This window comes from Hyla sarda, chromosome 10 (genome assembly GCF_029499605.1).
Source record: "Hyla sarda isolate aHylSar1 chromosome 10, aHylSar1.hap1, whole genome shotgun sequence".
Taxonomy (NCBI): Eukaryota; Metazoa; Chordata; class Amphibia; order Anura; family Hylidae; genus Hyla; species Hyla sarda.
In genome coordinates, this window is record NC_079198.1 from 29,939,015 (window position 1) to 29,961,760 (window position 22,746).

Genomic DNA, 22,746 nt, shown 5'->3' on the forward strand with positions numbered 1-22,746 from the left:
ACAGGAGGGGGCATGATAGCTATCACATAGAGGCGGGGCATGGCGTCACACGCCGCCGGCCCTGCGGTCGACTGTAATCAGACACGGAGCGAACACTTTAACTTTCTGGAGACAGTTGATATATTAAAAAAGTTTTTTTTTCCTGGATAACCCCTTTAAGGTGCTGGCACCTAGTTTTTTTTTAAAGATCTTACAATCCTATGAAACAAGCCATTCGTTCTTGTAAATGGGGAAATAAATCTACAATAAATGTATTTAAAATGTATTTGCAACATATGTAAATTACACAAACTATGTCAGAAATTATATATATATATATATATATATATATATATATATATATATATATCCTTTTTTAATTGTTTAATAAATGATATATATATATACACACCTTGCTTGCAGGGAGCTTTGGGCTTTTCTGGTATATGTTCTGGATTCTTGTGTCCTATGAGAGTCCCGCACAACATCCCACCATTTCAGAGGAAGAAAGAAAGTACATTGAAGAAAGCATCGGAGAAAGTACAGGTTTCATGAACCCTTTAACGGTAAGTCAATAAGTTGAAGAATTAAAGTATTAACATGTTTACAGCTATATGGAATGAATTGGGTAGACACGAGCCAGATATCTTTAAGACCAAGGAGTAAGGAGTAAAATAACTATAAGTAATAATTGTAACACCACCCTGGTTTATATTTTTACAGTATAAGGTGTCAAAAATGATGTTCTGACATTATATGATGTTTTACAGTGGATTCTGAGATTGCGAGAATAAATAGGTCCTCACAGATTGGCTGAGGGAAAACTACAGTTTGGTTAAATGGGCACCTCTCATTAAAACTAATTTTTGCTATTGCACTCCTTATGGTAAATAAAAAAATCTGTCTAATGTACTTTGCTTTAAAAAAGTTTTCTGTTTTATTCGTGTTTAAAAAAGCTGCCACTAGGAGTCTCCCTACTTGTCCAGAAAACATTTTCCCCCATCTTTTGCACAGACTTTGGACTCCTGCTGGCCTGACAGAAGTTCAAAAGCAGGAAATGCTGAGGGGGGGTTGTGTGCAGCCTTATCCAATCTTAGCTCACCTCACACACTGAACTGCTCTGGGCTGTGTGTAGAATGAGGGAGGAAGTTCTCCCCTGTATGGCTTCAGATGATGTCACGCCTGCTGGGTAAGGCCCCTTCCCAGTCTGCAATTTTTACTAAGACTGAGCAGAAAATACAGAGCAATATCAAGGTAGCAAATATCAAACTAAAAAATAATAAAAATAAAGGCAGGGGGTAGTTTATCATGATGGGGGCAGTGAACTGGGAGAATTATAAAATCTAACATAGCGGGTCAGGCCCGGCCTCTAACAACGGCCGGGACCCGTGGCTAATAGCGCGCGGCATTGATCGCTGTGCCGCGCGCTATTAACCCTTTAGATGCGCCGTTCAAAGTTGAACGCCGCGGCTAAAGCGAAACCGAAACCATGCCGGCTAGCTCAGTGCGCTGTTCGGGATAGCCGCGGCGAAATCGCGGCATCCCGAAAAGCTTACAGGACAGCGGGAGGGCCCCTACCTGCCTCCTCACTGTCCAATCGCCGAATGACTGCTCAGTGCCTGAGATCCAGGCATGAGCAGTCATGAGGCAGAATCATTGATCACTGGTTTCCTATGAGAAACCAGTGATCAATGATAAAGATCAGTGTGTGCAGTGTTATAGGTCCCTATGGGAGCTATAACACTGCAAAAAAAGTGGAAAAAAAAGTGAACAAACATTATTTAACCCCTTCCCTATTAAAAGTTTGAATCACCCCCCTTTTCTCATAAAAAAAAAAACACAGTGTAAATATAAATAAAAATAAACATATATGGTATCGCCGCGTGTGGAAATGTCCGAATCATAAAAATATATCCCTAATTAAACCGCACGGTCAATGGCGTGCGCGCAAAAAAAATTCCAAAGTCCAAAATAGTGCATTTTTGGTCACTTTTTATATCATGAAAAAATGAATAAAAAGCGATCAATACGTCCTATCAATGTAAAAATGGTACCGTTAAAAACTTCAGATCACGGCGCAAAAAATTGCCCTCATACCACCCCATACATGGAAAAATAAAAAAGTTATAGGGGTCAGAAGATGACAATTTTAAACGTATACATTTTCCTGCATGAAGTTATGATTTTTTCCAGAAGTACGACAAAATCAAACCTATACATGTAGGTCCATTTTAACCGTATGGACCTACAGAATAAATATCAGGTGTCATTTTTACAGAAAAATTTACTACGTAGAAACGGAAGCCCCCAAAATTTGCAAAACGGCGTTTTTTTTTCAATTTTGTCGCACAATGATTTTTTTTCTGTTTCACCGTAGATATTTGAGCACAATGACTGACGTCATTACAAAGTAGAATTGGTGGCGCAAAAAATAAGCCATAATATGGATTTTTAGGTGCAAAATTGAAAGAGTTATGATTTTTTAAAGGCAAGGAGCAAAAAACGAAAATGCAAAAACGGAAAAATCCCCGGTCCTTAAGGGGTTAAGTAATAAAGCCTAATACAAAGCATCGAGACAAAGTCTTAGAGGCAAATAAAAGGAAGCAACAAGTACAACAAAATACAAAGATGTACGGGCATTACCCTCAGAACTGAGATGAGAGTAGTTTCCATGTTTGCATTTGGGCAGTGATCTACCTACACCAGTGTGCCTCTAGATGTTGTCAAAGGCTGTCCATGTATGCTCGGGTTGTAGTTTTGCACCATGGTTGTTAAACAATGTACCACGCGAACATCTGCATTGTTTCATGGCAATGTCCCAAAGAACCCTTGTGTGCTTATGTGTTTTTCTAGACCCCCCTCTCTCTCTCTCTCTCTCCTTCTTGAACTTTCCAGAAAGACCATTTAACTGCCTTGGTTCCCATGAATAGATGCCTGGGCAATGTGCATGACAGTAAAAAATTATCTTGTAGACAAGTAAGAATGTAGTTTACTAGACACTAGATAAGTTAAGAGAGCAGAAAAAAAGGCATTGACTAAGACTGCATTCACAAGCATTTTGCAAGAATAAAAATGGCAGCAAACCACAGTTTTCAGTCTGGCAAAGAACTGGATACGATCTAACAGTGAGCTGACTGAAGTCACTAGCTGAAATTAATGGGTTACATATTGGGTCTAGCAGGGATACGATGGCGACCATTTGTTAAATTCTCCTGCTGAATCCGGCTGCTCATATATCCAAACCAGGACACACCAAAGGATCACTCTGGTCTTTTTAAAAAAAACAAAAAAAACAAAAAACAAAACAGCCTTCTCCCCCACCATGAAACTTGTCTAAATTCATTCTAGGCTATGCTTACACACAGTTTTATTTTAGCCTTTTGAAAGATAGCTGTACAGCAGGGTGTCCAATTTATTCCCCCCCCCATCTTATTTCTTTTCAATAAGATTTTATTGGTATTTTAACAATACAAGAAAAGGTAACGAGAAGGTAACATCTTGCCATGACGCACACATATAAATCGTTACAAAGGGAACAAGATGAATACAAAACATGTTTAAGGTCTCGACATTAAATGATAGTAATACTAGATAACATACTTCTTGACATGTCGTCTTGTGAAGTTTGGTCAATGCGATTATAACCGAAATCATCCCTACGTCGGGATGAGTCAATACTGAGCTTATCTCTAAATGCGAGATAATATCTAAAACATTTTTTACTTTAACAAAAAAGCAACACATAATGAACATCATTATAAAAAACTTGTGTGGCTATGGACCATAGTAGGATATAACATTGAATTACATTTAATATCAGAGTGGACTTACAAGACCCCATCCAGAGCCTCCTCAGATTAGAGTAAATTGGGGAGGTTGGGGATGAGTATTAATTAAAGAGTCTGGTCGGTGTAAATTGAGTACAGTTTAAGTGGGATTAAAATGTTTTATCCATAAGTCCCAACATTTTTAAAATTGTGCATGCTTATTTTCTTGCCTGGCAATAACTTCTTCAAAAATAAAGTTGTTAACTTCTTCAAAAATAAAGTTGTAGTTAACCATATGTATGATTTCTGACATAGATGGGACATGAGTTGTTTTCCATTTTCTTGTGATTGATAATCTAAAGCTATGCAAAACATGACATATAGGGGTATCCCCCATTTTATTTCAATCATTGTTTTTTCAAGCAAAGAGGCTCATCTGAGGGGCTGTGTCTGGTACTTAAAGCGTAACCGTCAGATCCAACAAAAAAAAAAAAAATAAATTGTGTATCACTCAATACTTAATCCTGACCATGTACATCTAATTTTTATGTGTCTAGCACCTTTATTTATTTTTTTTATTACACTTTTAATTTAGCTCACTAGTCTGAATTCCTCTAAAAAGGGAGGGGGCGTGGCCTCACTGTGCAGGTCTCCGCCCCCTCCCTCAGTATGCTGTCTGCTCACATCTCCCCTAGCATTAGCAAAACTACAACTCCCAGCTTGTCCTCACCGACAGTAGCGGGACACAAGCTGACAGTGGGAGGATTTTTTGATTGGCTTTTTCAGTGTGAAATACAGAACATTTTCAAATGAAAGCCTATTGGTTTTGCATGCTTTACAACATATCAAAATCATATCAGCCCCTCAGACTGGATATTTAATTAATATTTAAGTTCTGGAAAAAACCTTTAATGTTTACACATTCATTTTGAGGCTCAAAAATGGCTGGTTTTGAGACCTAAAGATGGCTTAAATTTTTAGTCACCTTTTTTCAACAGTTTTTTCAGTAATATTGGTAGCTATTTTTTGGTTACAGCAAAACCTTTAGGGGGAGATTCATCAAAACCTGTCCAGATGAAAAGTTGCTGAGTTGCCCATAGCAACCAATCAGGTCGCTTCTTTAATTTTTCAGAGGCCTTTTCAAAAATGAAGGAAGCTATTTAATTGATTGCTATGGGCAACTCAGCAACTTTTCCTCTGAACAGGTTTTAATAAATCTCCACCTTAGTTCAAAAACATAGCTTTAATTTGGGACGTATGTTGGGCAATTCGGTGGGGGGGGGGGGGGGAGATTTATCAAAACCTGTGCAGAGGAAGAGTGGTGCAGTGCACCACTCTTCTTCTACACAGGTTTTGATAAATCTCCCCCTTCATGACTCAAAATACAGACCAAAATTAGGCAAAACATAATAATTTTTTTTTACTTCAAAAGGCTGAAAAAATTTCATGTCAATTAATTTTAAAGCTGTAAAATTGCAACCTTTTTTTTTTTTTTTTTTTTTTTTTTTTAGGGCATTTTTCCCCCCCATTTCTGGAGCTGTGAAATGGCTGTTTTGCAGCCCATGAATGGAGAAAAACTGTGTGTGAATATAGCCAACATTACCCAAGAAGAGACATTGGGCCATTTGTGGCCAGCTTTTTCGCAGGTCCCCCCATAGGGGTACTTTGTCCAGTATTTCCATGAATGGGGGCAATTGAAAAAAAAAACATAATCTACATTGCTTTTAACATACATAATTTATATGACCAAATGTTTATACTGTTTGTTGTTGATGTGCTTGATTATAGAAATTTAAGGCACCGTGGCGAAAGTTCTTTACCTCAATGCCAGTGTACGCCATCATTGTCGCAAACTTCTGCCGCAGTTGGACATTCTATCTCCTGCTCATTAGCCAGCCGGCTTACTTTGAAGAAGTGTTTGGCTTTGAAATCAGTAAGGTACGTATATTGTGTGACAGACAATGTCTTATTAACTTGCTAAATCTAACTGAGATCAATAGTCTCCTTGAATAAATAATTTTAGCATCACACGGTTTTGATTAGAGAGAACAATTAAAGTCATAAAACGCAGCCTAAAAGCCAGTTTAACAAGGTTATTTCAGGACGGGATTGAGACAACTTCTGTCAGCAGCTCTCGTAATCTGATGAAAGAAGCAATCTAACCCTCTTGTGCCTTTTCATCATCTGCTGCTGGATTTTCTTTTTATATTGGTGAGAATACAGAGTAAAACCATAAAATCTCTGATTTGTTACTTTATGCAGCAGTTTACTCTTTATTCACTGTGGCTTTTTTTCATCAGCCCTTTATTATTCTGTTTGTAATATTATGTTATTATACAATGTCACCCGGTACGGATCAGTGCAGACTAGTGCTTGTTCTGACCACTGTCCCTACATACTTGAACGATCCACCTCAAATGGTGGCTCTTTACTGGATAACGATCCCTAAAGTGAAGGTGGCAAGAAGCATTAATTTGTCCAGGTAAAGAACACATAGCCAAATACACGACAAAATCAGCAGACAAAGAGTAAACAAGAACAAGCAAGCGGCCAGAATCAAAAGGACAGCAAAGTACAAAATTATAGCCAAAACAAAGTCAGGACAGGCAAGGGTTCAAACCTTGAAGCAGCGAAGAGCAAAATTAGCAGACTGGAAATGGTCAGGGCAAAGAAAAAGGTCAGGTCACAGGAGGATCAGAAGAGCAATAGGAACACAGGAATATAAGGAATGCTAGTGTAGGGAGTTAATCTCTTTCACAGGCACAGGATAGAACAGCTGTAGAGTTTAAATTCCCAGTGGGAGCAGGGTGAACATGGGCGCTATGTTTTCTGGCACATAATTCAAAATAAAAGTGATTCAGAACAATGAGTATTGAGCACAGTGCTGCACCATAGTATTTTTCATATACTATTTATCAGTTTATGACTGTTGTCAGGATTTTGTCTTGTCATTGAATGAAAAACATGACTGTTTACTTCTTGGGGTAAAAAATCTGTCCTGGTCATATGTTGACCACACAAATGTATAGGATCATAAACCCTTATCAAATATCAACAAAACTGGGTATGTAGGGTAACTGCCCCTCAGTGTAGACATCCAATAACTCATTGGCTGCACTTTCATTGGTTTCTGCCTGTTACCTGTGACCCCTGACATTATAAATACAGAAGGGTAGGAGGGTAGCAGCTGCAGTTAGAATTGCAGTTTCTAACTTACAATATAAATTCTCTGAATACCATATAATTGCTTAAATAGAAATTATGAAGGTATTATATACTGACTAAACTGCATTTATTGTTCAGGTCGGACTTCTCTCTGCACTTCCACACTTGGTTATGACAATTATAGTGCCCATTGGAGGACAGATTGCTGACTTCCTGCGTACCAAGAGAATCATGTCTACAACCAATGTCCGTAAGATGATGAACTGTGGAGGTAGGTCAAATTCTTTAATGGGAAACAAGTGAGCTAGGTGGGGCAACGCATGCTAATCTCAGTGAATTAATATCTCCCTATTTTCTGTAGGCTTTGGTATGGAAGCTACTCTGCTCCTCGTTGTGGGCTATTCACACACCCGTGGAGTAGCCATCTCCTTCCTTGTTCTGGCTGTAGGATTCAGTGGCTTTGCTATATCAGGTGATCAATGAAGAACAGTATTTATTTATTAGCCAATGACAATATACATCATGTCATCATTGCAATGATTCTTACTATTAGTATTATATATAGAATCAAGGGAAATAAATTGTTACGACTTATTGACATGTTCTGTTGAGGGACCCAATGGTAAACTTCTTACACAACTTGGCATCTCCTTCTTAAAGTAGCTATGCTTCTCTAACTCTACATGATAAACTGGGGGACGATACAAGAAAATATTACCTGGCACTCTGCATTAGCTCTCTATCTAATAGAAATGGTCCTGAGCCGGGGGTCTCCCTCCTCAATGTCCTTATTTCAGGATAGAAAAGACAGAAAATGAGATGGTATTCCACAGTGTAATGTAAAAACCCAAGACAAAGGTATAAATCAAGTAAACAGAGAATAGACACCTACCTATTGTGGTTTTACTGGGAAGAGCTTGTAATGTTAACAGTGTCAGTTTCTACAACCTGGGCTTGTAAAATACAGCTGCAATGCAGAAGTAGAATTAGGAGGGGGAAAAAATAAGGAAATACAGAAACTAGTATTCATTATATTCTCTGGAAGCTCTGTATGGATATCAATATTGATGTGCTATCCAAAAAGACCATATATGCTTGCAATGTAATTCTTTTATTTTATTCATATCTTAGGTTTCAACGTTAATCACTTGGACATTGCACCTCGATATGCCAGTATTCTCATGGGTATTTCCAATGGTGTAGGAACCCTTTCTGGAATGGTTTGTCCCTTGATTGTTGGAGCGATGACAAAGCACAAGGTATGGAAATAAGAATAAGAAATCCATAAATTCTTAATTCCACTTTCTGACTATGAATAATGGATAACCTGAAGCCCTGCCACCAGTTTATAATTATACTGGCAATACCATTCGTTTTCCATAGTCATATTCTTCACTCCCTCCATCACTTGTCAGCACTTTCTTATTAGATCAGGATCAATTGTATTATGTCAGTTCGAGAAAAGTTATAACTGCTAAATGTATACCTATATATAATTAAAGATTCTATTAAACACAATAGTTTTAGACATTTTCTACTGTATAACATTACATTATAAATAACACACATTTTTTGTCTTCCATTTGCAATCTCATCTCCCTATTCAACATAGACTCGAGAAGAGTGGCAGTATGTCTTCCTTATTGCTTCTCTTGTTCACTACGGTGGGGTAATCTTCTATGGCATATTCGCATCGGGAGAAAAGCAGCCATGGGCAGAACCTGAAGAAACCACTATTGAGAAATGTGGGTTCATTCATGAAGATGAGCTTGCTGAGGAGAGTGAAGATCAGCCTCAGGGCTACGGCGGGTACGGCAGCTATGGCGCCACCAAAAGCACAAGCTTTCCCAATGGCGGTTGGCCAGCCGAATGGGAGAAGAAGGAAGAATTCATTCAGGACCAGGGAAAGGACCCCTATCTATATGGGACAGCTACAGAAAGGGACTTATCATGAAAATAAACCCATACAAAAGTCCATGTAAAACAATAGCAATGTTTCCACTCCAACTGAGGGTGAGCGAGAATTTTATTGAAAGGTGACCAGTGTTGCCAAGCCTCCCCACTTTACATGATCAACGTGGCTTCCTTTCTATTGTTTTAATGCATTATTATTTACCATGAGGGGTTAAAGGCAGTGCCTCTAGTACCCCACAGCCACCCCCATCATTTTTTGTGGTGTCCAAGGGCCCATTCTGTTTCTGGTATCAGTGATTTGCTTGTTTCTTGTGTAGATCACCACAAGGCACGTGTCTTCTAACGTCTATCACTCGTTTAAGTGTGGAAGCAATAACAATTGAATGCGTGAGGTTTCAATCATATGAACACTGATTTATATTAATGTAACACGTTTTTGTGGGTTGTTGGTTGCTACTAAGTGTTTGTGGACCAGAAATAAAAATGTGGGCACTACCCTGACTGCACACATCTCCAGACAAGGCTGGACACCAAAATACTTTTTATCCTTTGTTTCTTCTATTTAATTTAAAATAGTTATAAAATATGAAGCAAAATTATTATTTAAAGATAAAATATTATTTCAAAAATGTATATAAAATAATTATAGAAAAATATATATGTATATGAAAATTGTCTCCTCTCAAGGAGATCCCATAGTGAATCTCAAGGAAGACCCTCACAATGGGGACTTCTTTACCCTGATGTCTAATGGGTCATTGTTGGGGTAAATGTCCATTTGGGTGGGTAGGGGGGATGAGTGGTCTATATTTACCATTGTGGTGAGTATTGTCATTTTCCATTCTTGGGGCTTACTTTGTGATTGGTGAAGTTGATGAGGCACATGTTGTGTGTTATTGTGTGCTTGGCAATGGTGAGTCAATTCATGGCATGCTGCGTTCTCTCTTGGACCAACATGATGGGAAAAAAAATAATAATAATAAAAACCATTTACATTACTTGTTAGTTTATATTTTGTCACTTTTTCATCCAACTTCAAGTCAGCATCCCCTTGTCCAGAGAATGATAAGTGCATTACATTAGAGTCTTCTGTGTGGCCTCATTGTACATTGCAGTAAATTTGGCGTAAATTGTGCCCTCACCAAAACAATTCATTGTTTCAGTTTTAATGAATACCAAGCATTTTGGACTCTTATGCCAAAGCCCTTTCTGGACTTTTCAGACCTTATCCAAAGATGACAGATGTTAACCTGTTAAGCGCTGTATGTTACTCCAGTTCTCAGACAAAACCATTAAACTCCAGCAGTATGCAAGCTATAATATCCAATGTCTTCAGAGCAGATCATGTGATCAGAGGCTTTCTTGTCTACCTAAGCATGCCTCTGAGCAATAGGGTGACTCTATGTAATCTATCAAGCCTAATGCATTCTACACATCAAGCTTATAACAGAGGGGAGAACTGGAGATGCAGAGGGATAGGTGTTCCGGGAGGGGTGATGGTTATGAAGATAAAATGACTTAAACATGTGCAGTATTGTACATAATAAATTATATTCCGATTCAGAATGTGGTGCATGTGTTATTTATATTTGTCAAAGTATATTTGCCTTTATTTTTACTAATTTATTCTAAAGATTTAACATTACAGGACAACTGGGGAAAAACTCTGAAACACAAAGTTGTATGATCTGGTTAATACCCAGGTTTTCCCTTCTGAGTCAGGATTTCCAGTATTCACGACAATAATAGTGCAGCCTTCAATGCTATTAATGCTCTCAAAAATACTGGAACCCTTATAAAAACCTGACAAACCCTAATGTGATCAGTCAAGATTCATCCAAATGTATATAGAAACAGAATATAACATAAGCCATGACCTTTGAGTGATCAAATCCTTAAAGGGGTACTTTGAGTGATCAAATCCTTAAAGCAAAGTCGATAAGATGTCTGATCGCTGGAGTCCAGCTGCTGGGACCCCCTCGATCTACGTGCAGACACCTGACGTTCTGAACATAATGTTCAGAATGCTGTGTTCGGGAGGCCGTGGTCGTGATATCATACCATGCCCCCTTGTGATGTCATGCCACACCCCCTCCATCCATTCATGTCTATGGGAGGGGGCATGTTCAGAATGCCCGGTGTCTGCACAGAGATCGCGGGGGGGGGGGGGGGGGTCTGCCAGTGGCCGGACCCCATGATCAGACATCTTATCCCCTATCCTTTGGATGGGCGATAAGATGTCTAGCAACTGAATACCCAACTTTAATCTTTGGGGCTCCAGCTGTTCATTTTCTCTAAGCACTACTGCAGGTTAAAGAAAGCATTACATCAGGATCCTTGAAATCAATTGACCATCTATGTATTTCAAAAATAACAATGTTTCCTCTTGAACAAAAGACATTGCGGGAGATAATCCAAAAATGTCTAATTCTACAAGACAGTCTAAGAAGGTGACAAATTCATAACAGTGGCTCAGCTGTTTTAAAATCTGGGCCATCTTTAATCTGCCTAGTCAATTTAGGCAGTTTTGCATGTGGCAATACCAAATTAGTTATTTGTTTACATTCTCATATTTGAATTCTTTTATGAGGTTTCATATATGTGTATATATATATATATATATATATATATATATATATATATTATATGAGGGTTTATTTATATATATATATATATATATATATATACATTATATATATATATATATATATATATATATAGATACGATATATAAAATGTATATATTTTTTTATTTTACACCCTATAGGCATCTTTAAGCATTTCATCACTAATTTAATTCAATGCTTTGCTATTGAAGTGCATTAAATAAAGTTATCTCTGATCTGCTAGTAGTCCACAATATTACAGGCTCAAACTATCCTACCAGGGCAGCCAAACTCCTTCTACACCTAGATCACCTTTTCTTCTCCAGCTAATGTCCCATACAGACCTTCCAAGACTCAGCTGCACCCTCCCCCGGGTTAAATCTTATACCACCAACCCACCTTGCCTTTTTCTCTAGACTGATGTCTCACATAATGTACCTCCATGAGACCCTCCAGATCCTCCACTTAAGTGACAGCCCACATAGAGATGGCATTTTCCATGGCTTAGACTATGCCAGTCCTGCCACACTAAAGCAATGACTACTCCCTTGGTCAGCTCACTGTCTGCTTTCAGTAAAATGTTCCAGGGCATGTTAGGCAATAACTTATGAACACTTCTGGTCTTTTGGATCACACAATACATATCAGGTGACCCACTATTCAGCATCTCATGTGTTAAACACTCTGACCTCTAGCCCACTGCCTCTCTTACAATGAACATGCTGCTATGGCCTGCTGCTCTCCTTTGCTTCCACAAAGAACAAGCTCACTCTGGCTTCCACCTCAGGCCTGACAATTCACATCTACGCTCCTTGGAGCCAAACCTTACCCTTTTATTAGGGCGTCTTTTTCCTGCTATTAGTAGTGTGGTGCAGTGCTCCAGCGTCAAACCATACACCAGTCAATATCAGACTGTTCCTGGACCTACACTGTTGCTAGCGCGTTGAGAAATGTGTCGTTCTCACTGCTACCTACCATAACAAAGAATGGCAAAGCTCCTGTGTGCCATGACACGCCAGTCATAGCAACTCATTACCCATGAACATACAACATACCAAAACAACACATCCACACAGCTGCTATGGAGTTCTTGGAGGGAGGTGGTCCAACTCTGCAAAGTTTTAACCTCTTTGCTATTAGGTGGTAAGAACCTGTGCAGACTGCTCCAATCTGCTCTCTAGAGGAACTTGATTATACATAAACAAAGGGGACTCCGGTGGAAATTTAATTTAATTTTTTCAAATCAGCTGGTGCCAGAAAGTTAAACAAATTTGTAAATTAACAAAGAAAAATAGTCAGCACTAATAGGGATTTGCATTGAACACTGTAAATGTATGTTAGTTGATCATATCTGAATCTGAAGCACTGATGAACGTGTCTGTGGGAAGAATTGTCAATAAAGCATAAGTGAAAAATGATATTGCAGCAACGGACTGAGCAATCTGTATGATCAGACAAAATGAGACAGTGTGTTAAATCGCATATATCAAAAGGGCACTATGGCACAGTGAGGCATTTGTTCATTTAAAAAAAACAAATGCCTCGCTGTGCCCTAGAAAGGGACTACACTAAGCTGATATCCTGCAAAGGATCCTATTACAACCTCTGTATTTGCACAGGTACGCTCATGAGGAGGACAAAATCTTCAACACCCACAACAACGGACAACAAATGAACAATCACTACTCCAGACGAAGGAAACCGAGATTCAGTTTCCGAAACGCGTTGAGTGATTGTGGTACACAGGAGCCGCTGTAGTAACGTCACTACTCAGCATCCAACTCAGATGTCGCAGGTTGAGATGCCACCGGCCGGGGCATTCTCCCGCTGCACCAACGCGGTGGCCTTAACCAACTACCAGATAGGACGCACTGGATCTAGAAACAACTAAACAGGATCTGCAGGATCAGCGTCACTTGAGAGCGCAGCAATGCTGTACACTTCACGGCAGCAGCAGCCGGTAACATATTGACTATAGATCCTGTGAGTTAACTCATGCACTGCTGGTCATCTTAGCTATTGGCTGCGTTTTCCATACCTCTAAAGGTGGGTTCACACCACGATTTAGCTATACGGTTTCATAAGAAAAACGTATGCAACCGTACAGAAAACCATGCCCATAGACTTCCCATTCAAAACCGTATGCACCATGTTGCATGCGGTTGTCTCCGTTTTTCAAGCCATGCGTTTTTTTACTTTTTTTTTTCTGGACAGAAAACTGTGGCCTACCACGGTTTTTGGTCCGGGTGAAAAACTGTATTAAACAAAAAAACGCATTAAACCGTTTCAATGGGAACTATACAGAACAGTTTGTGCGTACGGTTCCATCCAGTTTTCACCATATGGTTTTTGCCTTTCCCCAGTTTCTTTTCTTGGAATTTCAATCAAACAAGTGAAATATTATTCATAATGGAGTGAAACGTTCAAAACGTATAAGATTTTTTCCTTAAAAAACTGATGCAACCGGACATCATTTTTCAAACCGTATACTAATAAAAATTTGTACACACTTTTTGATACAGTTTAGTCAGGTTTTGAGGAATCTGTTTTTTTTTTTTTTTTTTTACAAAAACCTGATACAGGAACTGTATTATAAAAACGTTGTGTGAACCCACCCTAAGCAGGAATTCCACCTGGCTCCTATCCCCAGAGTATAAACCTTTAGATTGTTTTGTTGTTTTTAGAATGAGCACAGGTTCTTGACCGCAGCAACTATAAAGTCCAGCATTGCTCCATCTGGCACAAAAATCCCCTTAAATCTGACGATACTCTGTCAGGTACATTTTGAGTATCCACAGAAAGTACATTTAAAACAAGTACCCTATTGATATATTAGATTTAACACACTGTCTCATTTTGTCTCATTTGGAACCAGTTGATTTGATAAAAATAATAATAATAATAATAATTATTTGCCTTTAATGAAAAAAGATTACAGAGGGAATCCAACACCTGGATTCAAAACTTGTCATCATAATTGTGTTTCATCTGCTTATTCCAATTTTAACCTCCTGGAACCAAGGGCTCTAGAGAAAGAAATAATAATTACGATACTACTATTGCATACTTCATCTGTGTATAGCAACTGTGTACATTCACACTTGAGGAATTATTGCAACATTATGTGGAATATCTAATGTAATAAAAATAAAAAAAATCCTAAAAGGAATTAAAGCATTTTATCCAGGGTGCAAAGAAATCAGCTGGCACTAACCATATAGACCCGCAACTCCCAGACCTCCAGACAAATCGCACACAGAGCAAACAGAAAGCAGCATCCACTTTAAAAACTCACACAGGAAAGAACATCGCTGAGGCACTCCTTCGGTCTGGGGTCTTTATTGCGGGTGAAATGCATGGCTTGCCATGCATTTCACCTGCAATAAAGAAGCCAGACCGAAGGAGTGCCTCAGCGATGTTCTTTTCTATGTGTCACGCCCCCTCCCATAGGCTTGCATTGAAGGGGCAGAGCGTGACGTCACACGGGGGCGGGGCCGTGACGTCTCAATACTCCGGCCCCCGTGATCGCCAGTAATCAGACCCGGAGCGAACGTGCTCCGGAGACTGATTGTAACGGAGTGCTGCGTGTAAGATCCCCAGCGGCGGGACCCCCGCGATCAGGCATCTTATCCCCTATCCTTTGGATAGGGGGTAAGATGTCTTAGAGCCGGAGTACCCCTTTAATTTGACTTGGTTCTGGAATCTTCTCTCACTACATGCTATCATTTTTCAGTAGCCATCCCATTTAGACACTGTGTCATTAATGATGCTTACGGGTCCTAGCGCAGGTTTATGAATGTGTTAACACTATATAACATCTCCTGACAGGACACAGTACAATGCACCCGTGCCTCTAGACCTTGGGAAAAAAACAATCAATCTTTGGTCAATAATTAAGCAGTTAGTGTCATCGCATCAGGGTTCTTCATCTCGGGGCCCCATTAACAACTGGTACAATCGTTCACCATTAATCACTTCCTAATTGGTCGTCGATGCACCAGCTGGGCTTACTGAAGCAGAGGACAGTGCAGTTAGGGGACTTATTAAAGAGGACTTGGGTTTAGTGGACCATGTGGAAGTTTGTAGTTGTAACCTGTAGTATTTTACTGTTTAACACTATTATCAATTATCTCTGAATTGCTTCAGGTCATGGTTTGTGTCGTACTAGATGTCTTAATGGAAGGCAGGTACAGAAACAGAGAAGATGTAAGCTGACTACACTTATTTTACATCACATAGGTGAACATTATGTTATAGATGTCAGCCATGAGCCCTGTTTTTGTGAGTTTCTGCTATCCTATATTGTTCTTGTCATATCAGATCTCTGTACCTAGTCCCTGATTCAAGCATTCAGTAAATCGCCTGTACCTGTCGTTAACAAAAACTTTTGAAATAATGTAGATAATACGATTATATGTATATTTGTAATATACATTAATTCAAATGTTTTTTATTTTTGAGTGAAAAAATGCTGTCCATGCAGCTTTTGTCTGTGTGTCTCTATGAGGAGTCCAAATACAGAAAGTGAGGGTAGGACAAGCAGGGCTCTGTGCAGGCTCCTGGCTCCTGCAGCCTCTGTGCAGGCTCCTGCTGTGTGAGCCACAGAACCTCAATGCACAGAGCCCTGCTTGTCCTCAGTGTACAGAGCCCTGCTTGTCCTCAGTGTACAGAGCCCTGCTTGTCCTCAGTGTACAGAGCCCTGCTTGTCCTCAGTTTACATAGCTCTGCTTGTCCTCATTGCATAGAGCCCTGCTTGTCCTCAGTGTACAGAGCCCTGCTTATCCTCAGTGTACATAGCCATGCGTGTTCTCATTGAATAGAGAGCCCTGCTTGTCCTCAGTGTACAAAGCCCTGCTTGTCCTCACTACTAGTGTTGAGCGGCATAGGCCATATTCGAATTCGTGAATATTCGCGAATATATGGACGAATATTCGTAATATATTCGCGAATATTCACATATTCGTAATATTCTCGTTTTATTTTTGCATATGTGAAAATTCGCGAATACAAAAATTTACATATGCGAAAATTAGCATATACAAAATTAACATAAGGGAAAATTTGCATATGCGAAAGTTAACATATGTAAATTTTCGCATATGCGAAAATTCGCACACCAGTCTCACACAGTAGTATTAGAGCCTTCTTTACACCACACAAGCTGGAAGCAGAGAGGGATGATCACTGTGATGTGTACTGTGAAAAAAAACAAAACGAATATTCGTAATTACGAATATATAGTGCTATATTCGCGAATATTCGCGAATTCGCGAATATGCGATATTCGTGAATAAAATTCGCATTGCGAATATTCGCGAGCAACACTACTCACTACACAGAGCCCTGCAAGTCCTCAGTGCACAGAGCCCTGCTTGTCATCAGTGTACAGAGCCCTGCTTATCCTCAGTGTACAGAGCCCTGCTTGTCCTCAGTGTACAGAGCCCTGCTTATCCTCAGTGTACAGAACCCTGCTTGTCCTCAGTGTACAGAGCCCCACTTGTCCTCAGTGTACAGAGCCCTGCTTATCCTCAGTGTACAGAGCCCTGCTTGTCCTCAGTGTACAGAGCCCTGCTTGTTCACTCACACATCCTGTATTTGGTCTCTTTACAGAGACACAGGCAATAGATGCTTGTACAGAAATACTGTATATAATTTTTTTTACCAATGTATATTACAAATATACATATAAGGTTATATTCTACATTATATAAAATGTTTTTGATAGTGACAGGTACACTTTAATACTTAGTGTTGACCCTTCAAAACTTCTGCATTCACACTGGTATGCTGGATATGAGCTTCTTGTCCAAATCTTGATGGCAACTCATCCCTGTTTGTCCTCAGTGTAAAGATACCTGCTTGCCCTCACTGCACAGAGCACTGCTTGTCCTTACTGCACAGAGCCCTGCTTGTCCTATGTGTACAGAGCCCTACTTGTCTTTAGTGTACAGAGCCCTGCTTATCCTCAGTGTACAGAGCCCTGCCTGTCTTCAGTGCACAGAGCCCTGCTTGTTCTGGATGTACAGACAGAGCACTGCTTGTCCTGGGTGTACAGAGCCCTGCTTGTCTTTAGTATACAGAGCCCTGCTTATCCTCAGTGTACAGAGCCCTGCTCATCCTCAGTGTACAGAGCCCTGCTTGTCCTCAGTGTAAAGAGCTCAGCTTGTCCTCACTGCAAAGAGTCCTGCTTGTTCTCAGTGAACAAAGCCCTCCTTGTCCTCAGTGTACAGAGCCCTGCTTATCCTCAGTGTACAGAGGCCTGCTTGTTCTCAGTGTACAGAGCCCAGCATTTTCTCACTGCACAGAGCCCTGCTTGTCCTCAGTGTACAGAGCCCTGCTTGTCCTCAGTGTACAGAACACTGCTTGTCCTCAGTGTACAGAGCCCTGCTTATCCTCAGTGTACAGAGGCCTGCTTGTCCTCAGTGTACAGAGCCCAGCATTTTCTCAGTGCACAGAGCCCTGCTTGTCCTCAGTGTACAGAGCCCTGTTTGTCCTCAGTGCGCAGAGCCCTGCTTGTCCTGGGTGCACAGAGCCATGCTTGTCCTCAGTGTACAGAGCCATGCTTGTCCTCAGTGTACAGAGCCCTGCTTGTCCTCATTGTACAGAGCCCTGCTTGTCCTCAGTGTACAGAGCCCTGCTTGTCCTCAGTGCACAGAGCCCTGCTTGTCCTGGGTGCACAGAGCCCTGCTTGTCCTCAGTGTACAGAGCCCTGCTTGTCCTCAGTGTACAGAGCCCTGCTTGTCCTCAGTGTACAGAGCCCTGCTTGTCCTCAGTGTACAGAACACTGCTTGTCCTCAGTGCACAGAGCCCTGCTTGTCCTCACTGTACAGAGCCCATCTTGTTCTCAGTGAACAAAGACCTCCTTGTCCTCAGTATACAGAGCCCTGCTTGTCCTGGGTGCACAGAGCCCTGCTTGTCCTCAGTGTACAGAGCCCTGCTTGTCCTCAGTGTACAGAGCCCTGCTTGTCCTCAGTGTACAGAGCCCTGCTTGTCCTCAGTGCGCAGAGCCCTGCTTGTCCTGGGTGCACAGAGCCATGCTTGTCCTCAGTGTACAGAGCCATGCTTGTCCTCAGTGTACAGAGCCCTGCTTGTCCTCATTGTACAGAGCCCTGCTTGTCCTCAGTGTACAGAGCCCTGCTTGTCCTCAGTGCACAGAGCCCTGCTTGTCCTGGGTGCACAGAGCCCTGCTTGTCCTCAGTGTACAGAGCCCTGCTTGTCCTCAGTGTACAGAGCCCTGCTTGTCCTCAGTGTACAGAGCCCTGCTTGTCCTCAGTGTACAGAACACTGCTTGTCCTCAGTGCACAGAGCCCTGCTTGTCCTCACTGTACAGAGCCCATCTTGTTCTCAGTGAACAAAGACCTCCTTGTCCTCAGTATACAGAGCCCTGCTTATCCTCAGTTTACAGAGGCCTGCTTGTCCTCAGTGTACAGAGCCCAGCATATTCTCAGTGCACAAAGCCCTGCTTGTCCTCAGTGTACAGAGCCCTGCTTGTCCTCATTGTACAGAGCTCTGCTTGTCCTCATTGTACAGAGCCCTGCTTGTCCTCAGTGTACAGAGCACTGCTTGTTCTCAGTGTACAGAGCATTGCTTGTCCTCAGTGTACAGAGCCCTGCTTGTCCTCAGTGTACAGAACACTGCTTGTCCTCAGTGTACAGAGCCCTGCTTATACTCAGTGTACAGAGGCCTGCTTGTCCTCAGTGTACAGAGCCCAGCATTTTCTCAGTGCACAGAGCCCTGCTTGTCCTCAGTGTACAGAGCCCTGTTTGTCCTCAATGTACAGAGCCCTGCTTGTCCTCAGTGTACAGAACACTGCTTGTCCTCAGTGTACAGAGCCCTGCTTATCCCCAGTGTACAGAGGCCTGCTTGTCCTCAGTGTACAGAGCCCAGCATTTTCTCAGTGCACAGAGCCCTGCTTGTCCTCAGTGTACAGAGCCCTGTTTGTCCTCAGTGCGCAGAGCCCTGCTTGTCCTGGGTGCACAGAGCCATGCTTGTCCTCAGTGCACAGAGCCATGCTTGTCCTCAGTGTACAGAGCCATGCTTGTCCTCAGTGTACAGAGCCCTGCTTGTCCTCAGTGTACAGAGCCCTGCTTGTCCTCAGTGTACAGAGCTCTGCTTGTCCTCAGTGCACAGAGCCCTGCTTGTCCTGGGTGCACAGAGCCCTGCTTGTCCTCAGTGCACAGAGCCCTGCTTGTCCTCACTGTACAGAGCCCATCTTGTTCTCAGTGAACAAAGACCTCCTTGTCCTCAGTATACAGAGCCCTGCTTATCCTCAGTTTACAGAGGCCTGCTTGTCCTCAGTGTACAGAGCCCAGCATATTCTCAGTGCACAAAGCCCTGCTTGTTTTCAGTGTACAGAGCCCTGCTTGTCCTCATTGTACAGAGCTCTGCTTGTCCTCATTGTACAGAGCCCTGCTTGTCCTCAGTGTACAGAGCACTGCTTGTTCTCAGTGTACAGAGCATTGCTTGTCCTTAGTGCACAGAGCCCTGCTTGTACTCACTGTACAGAGCCCTGCTTGTCCTCACTGTACAGAGCCCTGCTTGTCCTCAGGATTAAGATTTTTAATAGAAGTAATCTGTTTAACTTTCTGGAGCCAGTTGATATGAATTTCTTTTTTTAATTGAAATACCCCTTTAAAGACAGATCTTGTGAAATATACAATTGTTTTAGTTGTGCTATTTAACAAGCTTGCCACCTGGTTGCTGAATGCTAAAATACTTAAAACCTAACAGGCAGTACGGGTGGACAGGAAACAGTCATACATTTTTGGAAAACATCATACCTGCCCACTAAACCTACCTTATCCAGTAAGGAGCAAATCTCAGAAAGGTGCATTCATTGCCTAATTGAAAGGGTACAAATTTAGGTATAAGTAAAAAAAAACGAAAAAAAAACACATGAGGTTGATCTGGCAACTGATGTTACAAAAAACGAGTGCTCACGTGACCAGCGCTTATGAATATTTAAATCTAGCTGGCAGGCCTGCCTCAAAGTGCAAGTCAGCGCTGGAAGAGGGGGACCTTCGGGGTATCAGGGTTCCGGACTGCAGGTAGGTATAACAGTCCCAGACCCCGCATAGGTCTCCTGTTCACTTGCACCATAACCTGTCTATTGGGTTATAGTGCAGGTAAACGGGTGACCATTTTCCTTTAAACCTAACAACTGACCTTTAGGTATTAGTGCAACTCATCAGGGTCAGGTATCAGAGTTTTATATAAGAATCAGGCACAAGAGTCAAGTGTCAATCAAATATCATGGTCAGGTATTAGGGTTAAAAGTCTAGTATTGAGTCAGGTGTCAGATATCAGAGTTAGGCTGTATTCATCACAGCGGAATTTTGCATGAATATTATGCACAAACATTCCGCAGGAGCCCATTGAGTCCCATTGATTTCAATGTAATTCTGCTGCTCTGTTCACATGACAGAATTTCTGCGGCAGAAACATTTGTCACAGAAAACCTGATCCTCAAAAACATTGAATGTGTTTAATGTTGTTATGGATTTTGGCCGGAAATGCATTGCCGCTTATGATACAGTGCATTTCCGAGCAATTCTAGAGTTGGCATGTTCTACTCCGCTGTCTGTGGAATGTCTGCGTGGAAATTTTCCGTGCGGACATTCCACCGTGTAAGCATAGCCTTAGGTGTCTGTCGAGTCAGAAATCATGGTCTGGAAATGATCTGATTCTGACATCTGAATCTGGTCTCTGATAAGAATTTAGTATAAATTTTGAATAATCTGTATCAATACATATCTCTGCTCAGATGCAACCTAACAATGTTCTGTATCAATACATATCTCTGCTCAGATGGAACCTAACAATGTTCTACAGATCTCAGAGCAGTTTAGGAAATGAGTGTCCATCACTGATACAATTCCCTTGCAAGTGTTATCAGACGTATATTGTGGAACTGGCTGCATAACTGCCATGTAAGATTTTAACATAATCTAATAACCAACATTCGTTAGTAAAAAACAGATTTGCAGCACACTGTCACCAACATGATGAATATCTATGAAAGGGTGAGAACACATGATCGTATGAGATCTGACCAAAAATGTTATTCATCATCTTGCTGGTCCAGCTCCCAGCTGCTCCCTGTCAGACTGGTGTAATGAAGGATATTTCCATCACATCCCCGGTCTCCAGGGTAATTACTTAGGGAGACTAAGGGCTCACAAAAACATTGCCTCTAGGTGTTGGGGGATTGCCAAGACGTGCAACACTTCATTGAGTGCTCAGTGATCCCCCCAAGGATTCGTGTACATACAAGCAGCCCTCCCACCCATCACAAGACACGCATACTCCCTTTGAATCAGAAATCACTTAGGCATAACTAATTGGTTCTGGTGTCCCGAAAGATTCTGAGAAAATGGCGGCTGAGCACAGACATCAAAATGCTGTAAAGTTAATAATTCATCTATCTATCTATTTATCCAGCACAGCCAGGCAAGGTAGAGGTGGATTTTGGTCAAAAAATCCTCCATACAAAAACGAATAGAGCCCCACAGCACACAAAGGTAAACAAAGGTAAACAAAAAATAAAAAAAATAAAAAAACAGATGTGTTTATTCCATCAGAAAGTGCAAAGTACAGCTACGTTTCAGCAGCCTCACACCGCGGTGCACATTACCTTTGTGTGCTGTGCGTATCTATTCATTTCTATTTATCTAATTATTTATGTCTATCTATCTCATATCTATTTATCTATCTGCCTATCTATCCATCTATCTCATATCTATCTCTCTATTCATATCTATCTATCGCTGGATATATTTGTTCATATCTATCTCTCTATTCATATCTATCTATCGATATATTCGTTCATATCTATCTATTCATATCTATCTATTCATATCTATCTATCTATCTATCTATCCATCTCATATCTATCCATCCATCTATCTCAAATCTATCTATCCAGCTAGAGGAGAAAAACAGCACAACCCTTCAATGTATATCATTCATGCAATAGTGCACGCAAAATCTGGGGTCCAGGTCAGGGACCCATCCATCAAGACAGCAAAATAGATCTCTCGACAGCACCAATTCAATCCAACGTGAAGTTTATTCCATAAAGGTTCGGATATTAGTCTTGTGCCGATGGACTCTGGTATGTCAGCTTCTACTTCTACTATTACAAGAGTCTTTACCTACACTGATACGGATATGTCCAAGATTCTGGGGAGTGTGTTTGAGGCCACCACATTTCTTCACACCCCATCCAGTATAGATGTTCAAAGGAACTATGAATCAGCCACTAAGAGACTGCTTAGCTTACAACTACACATTACTATGCTTGTTGAGTGCTATAA

The 22,746-nt window shown here is 41.1% G+C and overlaps 1 protein-coding gene across 1 annotated transcript in view; it reads left to right on the plus strand.

The window, feature by feature from the left end:
* The window catches only part of SLC17A7 (solute carrier family 17 member 7), a 135,944-nt gene extending 125,553 nt beyond the window's left edge, over positions 1–10,391 (plus strand). Inside the window, exons 7-12 of the mRNA XM_056541856.1 lie at positions 403–545; positions 5,535–5,684; positions 7,050–7,182; positions 7,273–7,383; positions 8,043–8,170; positions 8,524–10,391. Coding sequence (XP_056397831.1) covers positions 403–545; positions 5,535–5,684; positions 7,050–7,182; positions 7,273–7,383; positions 8,043–8,170; positions 8,524–8,865 — 1,007 coding nt within the window. The 3' untranslated portion in view covers positions 8,866–10,391. The remainder of the gene's footprint in view (positions 1–402; positions 546–5,534; positions 5,685–7,049; positions 7,183–7,272; positions 7,384–8,042; positions 8,171–8,523) is intronic.
* Positions 10,392–22,746: the final 12,355 nt, after the last annotated feature.